The sequence below is a fragment of the Rissa tridactyla genome, chromosome 22 (assembly GCF_028500815.1).
Source record: "Rissa tridactyla isolate bRisTri1 chromosome 22, bRisTri1.patW.cur.20221130, whole genome shotgun sequence".
NCBI classification, from domain to species: Eukaryota; Metazoa; Chordata; class Aves; order Charadriiformes; family Laridae; genus Rissa; species Rissa tridactyla.
The window spans coordinates 1,758,795-1,771,362 of record NC_071487.1 but is presented as its reverse complement, the minus strand read 5'-3'; the positions used below and the strand labels follow the sequence as shown (position 1 = coordinate 1,771,362).

Sequence of the window (12,568 nt, the reverse complement as noted above, 5' to 3'; positions counted from 1 at the left end):
AGTCACAAATGTAAGGAATCTGCAGCTAGTCTTCCACTGCCATCCTGCAGGAAGCTCTCCTTGTTTCACACAGTGTTCGACCTCTTCATGTCAGGCTGAGAGTCAGCTGGAGCCAGACTTTGTTTAAAAAAATTGCCATGGAAAAAAATAAAACCCACAACGCTGTGAAAAAGCACAAGTTCTAAACTGCTGCTCGTGTCCCATATAAAGCCAAAGCCTGCGCACAAGGTGGCTGTGGGAGCCGTCCTAGCCCCGTATCGTTATGGTGTGTAAAATCAGCATTGGGTGCTGCTGAGCTCGGACTGTGCATGAGGTATCTGGGTACCACCAAGACAGGGGTGCTACGCACTGGTCACACGGGGATCCTGAACTGGTGACTCTGCTCGAGACTCGGCAGCCCAACATACGGTATCTGGAGGGGGTGTAACCCCCTGGAAGTCATGGTTCTGTCTAGTGGGGGAAGTATTACACCCAGTCAAGTCTTTAAGTGCAAACTCCTCTACTCCGCTCTTGTGAAATGAACGCTTCTGCAGCAGAAACAAAGGTAGACCCTTGGCTACACTTTCCGAGCAGCCTGTTCGTTGCAAACAAACGGTGCTGTCGGCCTCTGGAAGCTGTGCTGTTGGAGCTGGCGTGTCCCTGGCAGGATGCTATCTGCTGTTTCCCTGCACACGGCGTACCTTGAGACCAGCGGTACTTTGCATGCGTTTGCTGTGCATCGCTCCGTCGGCAAGTCAGAGTCCTGGCTGTGCTCCTTTGCTCTTCCATTGTCAGGAACTGGGAACAGGGGCCATTTTCCTTTACGCTCTTCTCCACAGGTGCTGGTTGCAATTCTTTTCCTTGCCAGAATAATCTGAATAGTGGCTTTTTGATGAGATCTGTCCTGTGCTCGGCATTTGTTAAAAGTCCTTTATTGAGGCATTGCAGGGCAGTGTGATGGATGGTTCTGGGAGGCGCTTTCCGTTGCAGTCTTCCCCTCTTCTAAACTAATGAAAACCCATTCATCACCAGCTATTTCCACAAATGCCCTAAATCTGTGGTTAGCAATGAGACAACCCTACTGTAGACCGTATAGCGGCAAAGCATTAATTCCATCTGCCCCACTCTAGCGAGCATTTAAAAAGGACTTCAGTTGTGTTTCAGAAGAGCAGCGCTCTAACGCATCCCCACCGTGTGCTTTCCCACCCTCACCCCTTCCCCGTTTATGCTTCTCTTGCTTCAAAAGGAGAAAAATCTCGTCTTACAAAAGCCAGCGCTGAATGGCAAGGCTGCAGTTCGATGTTTGCTTCTGTCTCACAGTAACAATTACTGTCAGCAACTAATAACAGTGGCTTCCTTGCTGGAGGAGAAATGTTACTGATTGCAGGTGCCTTGAGAGACCTAATTCTTTTGGCAAATTAGGATCTTAATTATTCATAGAAAACCTAGACAGAACATTAATAAAGGGAGCATGGGGAAAATGGCTCACATATGAGATCAGGATGAACAAATAAAAAAACCTTGCAGCCTTCCCCTCTTTGCACGACGCTCCGGTGGACGGCGGCGAGGTGTGATTCTGTGCTCTGAATCCAGACCCAAGACAAGGTCCTTCTGACCAGCTCCGCGAGAGGAAATGAAGCTTTGCCGTTACAGGACGTGCCAATAATAGAGCCTCGGAAAAAGGATGTGTCCAGTGCAAACTCCATCTGACAGATGCCAATACAGGCCTTCCAGGCTGAAGAGGAAGGTAAATGCGGTCCTGGCCTGGAGCTGGCCCGGCCGGCAGAGCGACAGGCCACCAGCAGCTCTGCAACCTCCCTCGCCTCTCCGGGCTTTGATTCCTCCTCCTCCACAAAGCAGATAATTACCCTCCCTGAAGGACTGTTGGACTTCAATTACTAGCATCTACGAGGTCCCTGGAGAGCCAAGAGGAGAAAAGGTTAGCACAGGCCAGGCTGGTTAATACCCTAAGTCCGTTAAGTGGTTTTAAACGAGAGGTAAAAATCTTTCTCTTCCCAAAAAGCCGCTGCAGAGCCCCCTGGTAACGTGTGTTGTGTTGTTAGGCAGCCTCACATCAAAGTTACTAACCAGATTGTCTCCCATATCTGTATTTTTGTGAGAACACGCTGAAGCAAGTTCTTGACGGAGGGGAAGCAACCAGGCGCTTCATTGGACATCTCCAAAGGATCAAACCTGGGGGAATTTGTAATTAAATAGCACCATTAATGAAAAATAGGTGACCTAACCCTTTTGAGCTGCTGCATCTGGGCTGCAGAGATCAGCCGCTCCATTACTCAGAGGAGAGGTTATTTTTAGTTCAGAAATGGTCTGTTTACACTTGACAGCACAGGCGAGCAGGCTCTGAGTGTAACACACCCCCCACATGCTCACGCTGGAAGACAATTTCCGCGTGCACCAGAGAAGGCAATTAAATGTGTGCTTTGGCAAATGTCTGCAAACACGTAATAAAGCCCCCAAATCCAGTGAGGTTCACGGTCCCCTTTCCCAGAGTAATTTATAATTATTATCGTTATTAGATTGCGGTGTGTAAAGGCAGTTTCTGCTCCAGGGGAAAAGAACATGAGCTACAGCACTAATCATCTCTGCACAAGGTCCTGCCTCCTCCACGAGCTTCCCTCCACCCTACCCAAAAAGCGGCAGCTGGAATAATGCTGGGAATGAGATGCTTGTGGTAAGAGCAAGCAACGCTTTGGACACAAGAGACGTGGCAGCTCCAGCAACAGGTAATCCAAAGGAGCACCACTCGCCCCTTCCAGTCAGCTCACGGCTGAAGCACCGTTCGCGGCCCCGCGGCTCCCTGGGCTCTGCTGAGCGCAAGCCTGGGAAGTGCGAATCAAAGGTACCAAATGCAATTTCCTCGGATGCCGCTGTCACCCGCAGCCGTAGGAAGTTGCCAGGTGGAAAGGGGCGGGAGGCTGGTGTCACCTCTGTCCCCACGGTGGGCAGGGAAGGGCTCTGCAGTCTGCCTGTGTCCCGTTCATAGTTCACCGGGGCTCGCAGAGGCTGCCACCATGTGAATTGTCACCCCTTTCTCACGTACCCCATCCCCCACTCTGCACACGTCTGACACCGCGTGCTCGGGAGGGAAGAGGGCAGTCTCTCTGCCTCGGCGCCAGCTCCTCGCCCTGTCGTCAGCTTATTTTTCCCAAGGGCTGGTAGAACAACAAGTGAGAGAGGATGCTGTACGGAGTCTCTGCCTTCTGTTTCCACCGATGTTGGGCTAACAGAGTTTCAAATCCCAGCAGGCAACAAACAGAAGACATTACACTGTAGCCTTACTGGCTGGAGATATCAATGCCCAGACGTTGTTACGGGTAGGTGAAAACAGTATCAGCCTCGAGACTGGTGGCAGGAGTGCCACCTCTCCTGTGATCTCAGCATGGGAGCAGCACAGCTTGTGGTGTTGGGGCTTGGGAATTCAAGAATGATACTGGGGAGTACGGAGCCGAGATGAAGGCATGGGGATGAGCCACTGCAACAGGCTAATGCTGTGCTCACAGCTGCTCTTTGCAAGGCCAGAGGAAAGTCTTCTGCCCCTTGGCAACTGCTCTCCCCGCCCGGAGGTGACAGGAATCCAAAGCAAGCCATGCAGGGCTGCGTTCCCAGGAGACAGAGCTGCTTCAGGGAGTGAGAGACAGGTATGAATTAAACAGAGCCAGCAGGGAGGTTTTCTTAGCACAGAAGAAAAAAAAATAAATACAGGTATTCCTTTCCTCCGTCCCATTTTTGGAGTTATGACGCTGGCAGGGAGGAACTGGGGGAGTTAGAGTGTCAAGCGTGTCATAGCCAGAGAGGAGACACATGTCTGGGCAGCTGCAGTCGAGCCCTGAAGGAGGGTGTGCCAGGGCTATGGAGCTGAATCAGCAAAAAAGGACGGGGAAGAGCTTTAAGGTGCAGTGGGGACGGAGAAGGTTCAACAAAGAAGCTGCAAGGAGCTGGGGGGAGTGCCCTGGGATGGAGAAGGCAGCAAAGCTGCAACGGAGCAGTGCAGGGACACAGGATCAGTCCTGGCCAGCAAGAAAAGGGAAATGCTGAGGCTTGAAGCGCTGACCTGGGAGGATCCTGCTGGCAGCAGCACCCAGCCCGGCTGCCGCACGGGCAAGGCTTGGGGACGAGCAGCCCTGTGCTGTATTTCCCCCTGAATGAGGACCAGAGCCAGCAGCGGGGGTGACCAGAGCACACCAACTGCCATCTACCGGGTAACCCGGCAGCAGGGCCCCCCCAGGGCTGCACACAAGCTGCCCCAGGAGAAGGGAAAAGGCCGTTCCTGGTAGAAAAGCTTGTTAAGGAGCTTTTTAAGGCTTTCAAAACAGCTGAGTTTGTGTTTGCAAAGAGCATCCAAAGGTAAAGCAGCAGCTGACACAGTGCAGGTTGTTGCAGGGAGGTTTCGGACGGCATGAAGAACCCGTGTGGAGGCACAGCCGTGTTGGATTCACGCAGAGACGGGTGCCCCGGCCAGGGCAGAGATGGAAATGGCTGCACCTGCAGCCAGCAGCAGCAAATCTGGAACACGGCTCCAGTGCAGCGCTGCTGTCTCAGCAGGGAGAAATCAAACAGCCCAGCCCAAAGATTACCCCGGACTCTTTCACTACAGCTGCCTTTTCTTCACCGTGGAGATCCAGGGCTTCCCTGCCTGCTGCAGCATCCACAGACGGAGGGGATGCCAGCTCCTGAAGGTGACTGCCGCGTTACCAAACCTGTCCCCACTTCCACATTTCCTTGCTCAGCAGAACTGCCAGGGGGGATGATTTATCAATACTGTATATCTCACCGAGGAGGATCCCAGCCTCTCCCTTCTCCCTGCAAAACTTCTGGGAAGCACTCCTCAGGTGTTTGTTCCTCCCTGTGAGGGGCAGAAATGAGGGGAAATGCTCCAGGAACAGACAAATATTTCTTTAAGCGCACATAGAGCAGCCACTCTCGGCATCATCAGTGTAAAGGACACACAGAGGTGCCCTGCGAGGTGGGCTGCAGAGGAGCACGTACTCGCTGAGCCCCTCCGAGCCGCGAGGCCAGGTGATGGTTTCCCACCCAGGGGAGACGGGAGGATGAGGAGGGCTGGCACGGGTGCGGGGCTGTCCCCTCGCACGCAGCCCCCGCGCCAGCGTGGGGTTCAGCAGCCACACACGGTCCGGGTGAGAGAGCAGGCGGCGATGGGAGATGCTGAATTGAGAAGAGTTTCCATGGCAACCCAGCCAGGGGAACCCCCGGAGCTGGGGCTGAAGGAGGGGGGAGAGCAGCGCCAGCGGAAGGCACCTGCTCGGGCACGGCCGGGCATAAACGGCACCGTGCTGGGGCCAGTTCAGGCACAGCACAGACGGGGAAGCCAGCGAGCGCCTGCCTGGGGGACCGGTGGGCCGAGCCGCATGCAGAGGGTGGTTTTACAGCCGAGACGCAATCTCGGCTGTGACGGGAAGGAAACCCTTATATCCCTAGGGGATCCCAAAGGCTTCTGACAAGGCTTAGAAACGCCAAAATGGAATATCCTACTTGGGGTGGGGCAGTACTGACAGCGCATACAGAAGTGTCACCCATGCCCTTTAGCCCTGGGGAAGAGGTAAATTCCTAATCTGGGAATTGAAGGCATCTTTCTACATGCCGATTTGCACAGCAACCTCTTTTTCTACTCGGCCACTCCCAAGACTGATCATCTGAAGCAAGAACATCTAGTCAGCACTACAGAGAGCTCTTATTTCCCGCACGTGTCCCACCCTCACAGAGAAGGCTGCTCAAGAAAGACAAGGGATGTATTAAAAGGAATTTTGAATAAAGCTTCAAGACGAGAGCCTTGATCAATCCCTACATGTCACATGTGGAAGGAGACAAACAGAGAAACCCCCACCAGGCTGAAGCAAAGAGACTTCAGACAGCAGGTTATGAAGCGCCTGCGAGAGGGAGGGGAACAACTGACACTCAAAGGCAGTATCAGCCCCCTCCCCGGGAAGGCAGGAGCAGCCTGTCCCAGAGAGGGTGTCGTTTTAATCTGCAGCTAACAGGCTTGCTCCACAAATTAGCATGCACAAGGCTGTGGAAGCATTCAGTATTCAGAAAGCATCGGTCTAATACAAACCTATTTGCTGCTGCTGCAGCAGCTGCCACCGGTGACAGCGAGCTGTGCTACAAGGCAGGCTGTGGAGTGCTGCTTCCTTCCTGGAGGGCACCCAAGGGGACAAAGCAAGGAGGAACGCGTTCAGGCATCGCCGAAACCCCAGACGGTTCCACACCCATCTCACCTGCCGCCAGGCAGCAGATGGACCCGCACCTCCCAAGCCCGTGCCAGCGCTGCAGTCCGTGGTCTGAAGGCACCAGGAGGCCCCCGCTGCGGGTGGCTGCAGGAGTTTCCCTGGGGGAAACACCTCTGCAGGACCTCACTCCGCCCAGACCATGCTTAAAGGCACCCCAGGGACTGCGTGCTCCCAGGGAAGGAGCTGGCACTGAGAGGTGTAACGAACACCCACGAGAAGCTCAATCCTTATCCAACTCATCTCTTGAAATAAAACTGATTTTATCTCCAAGCTGTTTGCCCACACAAGTACCGCTCCCTGCCCCTCAGATCCCACAACTCCCCCATGTGTTGGAAAAGCTCAAAGATCCAGTCACTTGTTGCAATAAATATTTATTTGGGCACTGACCATAAAAACTATTTTTGTAAGCCAGAGGATAGAAATAACAGTTCTTCGGTCTTGAGTCATAGAAAGCTCTGACCATTAGAGAAGGCACGGAGGATCCATCCTGACACCAGAACTGAGCTGGCCAAACTCCAGCCTCAGCTACCCTGGGATTTTAAGTTCTGTCTCCATAGGGAAACAACCGTTTCTCAGGAGAGCTCAGCCCTCTCCAGCCCAACTTGTTCCAAACATACGTGATGCAAATCTACACAGGGAGGCCCAGAACCCTACAGAGCAGACCCAAATATAAACCACCCTGCTTACTCTTGGATGGTACAGGAAACAAGGCAGTCCTGCTCCTGGGGTTCTTTCTGTGCCAGAAATGGTCTTTGAACTGACTGATCATCTGGGAAAACAGCATCCCCCCCCGGTCTCCAAACCATGGCTCTGCTATCCCTATGGAGAGCAGCCCGGGGCTGGAGACTGAGCCAAGGCAGACAATCGCAGGCAAGAGCATCACTTAAACGTATAGAGCAGGATTATCCCAAGAAGACCCCAGGACCAGCCACACAGTACAACCTCCCCACATGTTCCAGGAATTTTCCTCTCAGTAAACTCTGGGCTATGGCACAGATAGGGGCTGAGCTCATTTTGTCACAGTATTTTTAGACTCTGGCTCAGGGGAGAATCTGTTGATATAAAAAAAGTGAGTGGCAAGCACCAGCCCTTGAAAGGGAAAGAGCAATGACTGAATGAAGGGGAAAGAGAGAGAGGATCTTTATTTCCCTTCACATCACCAAGAATTCAGGTCTGGCCTCTCCTTTGCTGGCGGAAGGAAACATGCTCTTGAAAGACATTCTTCCAGGAGACCGATCCAGCCTGCCAGGAATGGCCCAAGCCAGCAGCACTGTGCAGGAAGGAAACAGAACGGAGAGGGTTCATCAAAATGTCCCTTCTCCCCTCACCCACCTTCCCCGTACTCTCCAACACTGATTCAGGCCAGAAGTGTCCACATTAAAAGGTGTCAGATCCCAGTATTCCCAAAGCAGCAGCAGTGTCAGGGCAGTCCAAGCCAAGCAAGCGAGGCCAAGGGATGTTATTTCTCTTCCGCAGCACGCAGTCTGTTCCGCCGCTCCATCTTCTTCTGCAGTTTCTTCTTCAGCTGCAGTTGCTTTTTCTTCTGCAGTGTCTGCTGGACCTTCTCACGGCATTTCTTGTTTTTCTTCTTGATCTTTGCCAGCTCTGCCTTCCTTTTTGCCTCCAGATCTGGATCCTGCAATGGCAAATGCAAGGGCTCTAGTGACACGCCTAGGGACAGTGCCAGCCCCTTTGCCCTTCCTAGATGCCCACGCTGCTTTCTAGCCCGTGACCGAGTAGGTTGCAAAAGTCAGACCCTACTCCAATGCGCTTTTTAATATCAGTCACCCTTTAAGATAACACCTCCCCACCCTGAAGGGGAGTCAGGAGGACACACCACAGCAGCGAGGGAGGAACTGTCACTCCTTTTCCACATCGGTGGCATTATACCAGCTACTGATCAAAGCAGTTTATATAGCAGCAACTCTCACCTTCCCTTCAAGGATCATTTGTTTCCGCTTATTTATTTCTTTCTTCTCATCAAAATCCGTTCCCTCCAGTTCCTGGCAAAGCAAAAATACAGCAGGGCAATTAGTAATCACGTATGACAGGGAGAAAAGCAGAGAGGCTCTAAAGGGTGAGCAGAACCTCAACAGTGTGCACGCGTTTGGTAGCTGCCGTCCTTCCCCCCAAAGTACCAGCCTCAACACTCAGCAGCATAAAAATGCTGCAAAAACCATGCAAGAATAGAGCAAACCCAGGGAAGATAACTAAAACAACCCTCCACACACACACATCCAAGTGCTTCCACTAGAAAAAGGAACAAAAATTCTTACTTATGTGCTCAAGAGCAAAGCTGCGTATCCAGAGAGACACATTAGACTGCAACTAATCTCCTGGTTACAGCCAGCTGCCCAAGATCTCCAGCCCTCTGCACCAAGGGGCTTTGTGTTTGCACACTTACGATTTCACATTGCCTCCTGGTGACGTTCACTTGGGTGACAATGTCAAGCACAAACTGCTCCTCCACAGAGAACTCCTGCAGCTTCAGTTCTAAATCAGGGCGAGACATTTACAGACCAAGGTTGGTTACAAAATCCAGGAGCAGATTCTCAACTAGTAAAAAACCCAATATAGTTCCACTGATTATCAGTGGAATCGTTGTCATATGCTGTGGTCACTCTGACTTCTTCAGGCCTACAGCAAAGGACTAAATCCTCCCCTCTGCCTACAATTCCCCAGAGCATAAGATGTTGCATTAATTAGGTCTGCTTCCTAAAAAAAGATGAAGTCTGAACCTACGCAAAACAACCTGTTCTTTTTGTCCACCCCAACACAAGCAGTAGCAAGGAAGCAGGGAAGAAGCTGGCTGCTTTAATAAAAAGGTTACAGAGCGAGTTCAACACTCTGTTTCTCCTCCGCTAGAAACGGCAGGAAGACAAACACGTTCGCACCTGGAACACTCAACAGCAGAATCAAAGCTGATTGAGATTCAAGCACTCCTGCACTTTTCCAGCCTTATCCACACAGGGAAGAGAAACCATTTTATGCTGACGTTCTGGTTAACACATTCTGCACTGATGAAATCAGTGCTGCAAGTACCACAAGCACAAAGCAACATATATGATCCTACATTTTTAGTAGCGTTAACGGTGCTCTACTTACTGATTTCATCCTCAATAGCATGTACGAGATGGATGTCGTACTGCGTCACCAGTGTAATAGCTATCCCCTTCCGACCTGGATGATGAAAACACAGTGATATACGAGCCTTGACAAGCAGAGGGAGACAAAGTCCAACCCACGCCAAATTCCTTCCATCCCCAGGAGTTGGCCTAGCACATTATGGTGACAGGGTGCTGAGGGGTCTTTATGTGCTCTGAAAAATCAGTTAGCTATTGGTGCAGATCAGACACAAGCCAGGAGGAGCCATCGTTGCAATCTTAAGGCTGAGCAGATCCGGCACTGACTGAAGAGACCACACTGCAGCTGCTGCAAAGCCTCCTCACACCTGTTCAGGGCTCAGCCCCGGCACTGGGACCCCAGTTTTAGCCAGCAAACGGCACGTGCTTTTTCCTGCTCACCTGCTCGGGCTGTCCGGCCAACCCGGTGAATGTAGATTTTTGGCAGGCCAGGAGTGTTGTGATTAATGACAACTTGTACTGTAGGAATGTCCAAACCTCTGGAATGCAGGGAAAGAGAACAGAAGTTGAGAAACACTGTTTTAATACATGCAGTTGAAGTTCCTATCCTTGGCTTTCTCCAAGAGCCCCATATTCTCATGAACATGGGACTCTCTATTGGCTTGGGCTGGTTCTATGACAAACTCCCTCCTCATGCAACTCCCCAACAGTCACAAAACGCAATGGCACCTTGCAGCCTGCTGTTCCCTCCTAGACCCAGAGAACACAGGAGGCCTCAAGGAAATCATTCTCCTTCTAGAACACATACCCTGTGTTCTTGCTGCAGCGGAGCAAGCCAGGATCAGAGCTCCATCACACACAATCAGCTCCAGAACACAGCTCAGAGATGTTCTACAATGGAAGCGAACAAACCCGTCCTACCCAAGTAGGGGGAATTTAAAGCTCTCCTCTTGCTAAACCCAGCCTAATCTCTGCAGTGGCTCTGGTGCTTGAAAAGCAGGCTTAAGACTTTTGGCAACAGAGACCGCGTTTTTCCCTTACCTGGCAGCAACATCAGTGGCAATGAGAATCTTAAAGATGCTGGACTTGAACTTTGCTAAAGCTGCAAATCGTTGCCGCTGTAAAGAGAAAAGTCTGTGTGAGGGACGTGGTGATCCGCAGGACTTGGACAAATGCCTGGCTTGGGGACGCAGCTGAAGCATCCGTCGCCCAGATTTGTCCATCACTCACCTGTTTCATCATGGAATGCAGAGCTACAGAAGGAAAGCTGTATTTCCTGAGCATCATGTTCAAGACCTGGCAGTCCCTTGAAGAAAAGAAAAAAAAAAACAAACAGAATATAAGCGGGAAATGTAAAGCGGACGGATCAGGACAGAGCTGGGCTTCCTTGAGAAGCCCTCACACTACAATGACCACAACACTGTTAATTACTGAAGCGCTCTGATGGAGGCAGGGAATGGGACACCCACCCTACACCCGCCCACCCCCGAGACTGCTCAAAGGAAAAGGTGTTTCTCTACCAAATTTCAGAAAAGACTAACGAAGAAAACACAATTCCAGCCTAAACCCCAATAAAGTGGGAATCTGGAATCTCAACTAGAAATGTAAAGTCACACATCCATTAAGAGCAATCACGAGGAACAATGCCACTCACTTGCAGGTTTTGGTAAAGATAATAATAGACCAGTCTTCGTGCTCGTCCTGGAAGGTCTGGATTAAGTGGACAAGGTACGCGTCCTTGATCGCTTCGGGTACAAGCAAGTAGCGTTGGTCCAGCTGATCCACTGTCCGCACCCTGTTGGGAGGGGAAGGTGAAGCATCAAGAAGCACCGGTTTGGCAAGCGAAAATGGAACACAAGGAAAAGATAATGGGAAGACAACATAACGGAGAGGAAACGGGATTCTTCATCTGCTCTGCAGAGCGGACGAAGACTTACTCAGACACAGCCTCCCAGAAGAACGGTCTGTTCGCGGCCAGGCCCTTCAGCTCTTTCAGGGTGTCGGTTAGCGTGGCGCTGAACAGCAACGTCTGTCTGCGTGCTGGAAGCGCCTCCAGAATCACCTCCAGGTCCGGGGTGAAGTCAGCACAGCCCTGCTCCAACAACCGGTCAGCTTCATCCAAAATCTAGGTACAGCCACAGATAAGTGAGATCACCTGCATGCATACCTACAAAACTAAAAAAACCTTGAAAGCGTTAAAAAAAAACCCCAAGCACAGAAAATTGCCTTACCAAGAATTTTATTTTTTTGAGGCTGAAAGTGTTGGAACTGCGGAGGTGATCTGCCAGCCGGCCGGGAGTAGCGATGACAACGTGGGGTTTACGGGAGAGCTCCAGCGCCTGCGCCACCATGTCTGCACCGAGAACCACAGAGCCGAGTTACGGCCAACCGAATATAAAATCACTTAGTCTGCAAAGCTGGAGAATGTCACGCTCCTTATTCCCACCAGCCTCCACTCCCTGAGACACTGGATCCTCAGCAGGGAGAAAACAAACCGTATGGAACAAGAGCGTCCCCGGGTGCTCTGCTCTCTCCCCACCCCACCATCCCGGGGCCGGTGGAGGTTCCAACCCCCGGGAGGCAGCACTCACCCAGGCCGCCCACCACCACGCAGTCCTTCAGGCCGAGGGGCTTCCCCAGGACACGGAACTGCTCGGCGATCTGGTACGCCAGCTCCCTGCCGGGGAGGAGAGAGCTGAAACGGGGCCGGGCCGCCGCGGCGGTGCCTTCCGGGACCGGCTCTCCCGCTCCGGGCCCTCCCGGGACCGCTCCGTACCTGGTGGGTGTCAGCACCAGGCAGAAGATGCCATAGGGGTCCTCGGAGAGCACCTGCAGCACCGGCAGCACGAAGGCCGCCGTCTTCCCGCTGCCCGTCTTGGCGCAGCCCAGGCAGTCGCGACCTGCGAGGGAGGGAGAAGGACGGGGGCGGTCAGCGGCCGGTAACGGCGATGCTGATACCGGTACCGGGACGGGGGAGGGGGGCGCTCACCCTGCAGCACGGGCGGGATGCAGGCGGCCTGCACGGGCGTGGGCCGGCTCAGCCCCACCTGCCGCGCCTGCTCCGCCAGCCACGGCGACAGCCCCAGCGCCCGGAACTCCGCCATGGCCGCCCCCGGCCGCACCGGGCACTCGCGGACGCGCGTCACCCTGCGCGCCCGCCTCCCTCATTGGCTGGCCTCCCTCCCAGCATGCCTGGCTCGGCAGCCGCTTCCGGCGCTGCGGTGACGTTTCCGCCTCCCT

General features: G+C 52.8%; 1 protein-coding gene across 1 annotated transcript; it reads right to left on the bottom strand.

The window, feature by feature from the left end:
* Window positions 1-7,361: 7,361 nt before the first annotated feature.
* DDX49 (DEAD-box helicase 49) lies at window positions 7,362-12,494 on the bottom strand. Its single transcript, XM_054181692.1, has 13 exons — window positions 12,318-12,494; window positions 12,105-12,228; window positions 11,920-12,005; window positions 11,560-11,681; window positions 11,266-11,453; window positions 10,983-11,123; window positions 10,559-10,634; window positions 10,370-10,446; window positions 9,770-9,867; window positions 9,351-9,425; window positions 8,650-8,738; window positions 8,177-8,248; window positions 7,362-7,881 (listed from the first exon to the last, which is right to left on the bottom strand). Exons 1-13 carry the CDS (start codon window positions 12,430-12,432, stop codon window positions 7,705-7,707), a joined length of 1,440 nt encoding a protein of 479 aa, XP_054037667.1. The 5' UTR covers window positions 12,433-12,494; the 3' UTR covers window positions 7,362-7,704.
* Window positions 12,495-12,568: the final 74 nt, after the last annotated feature.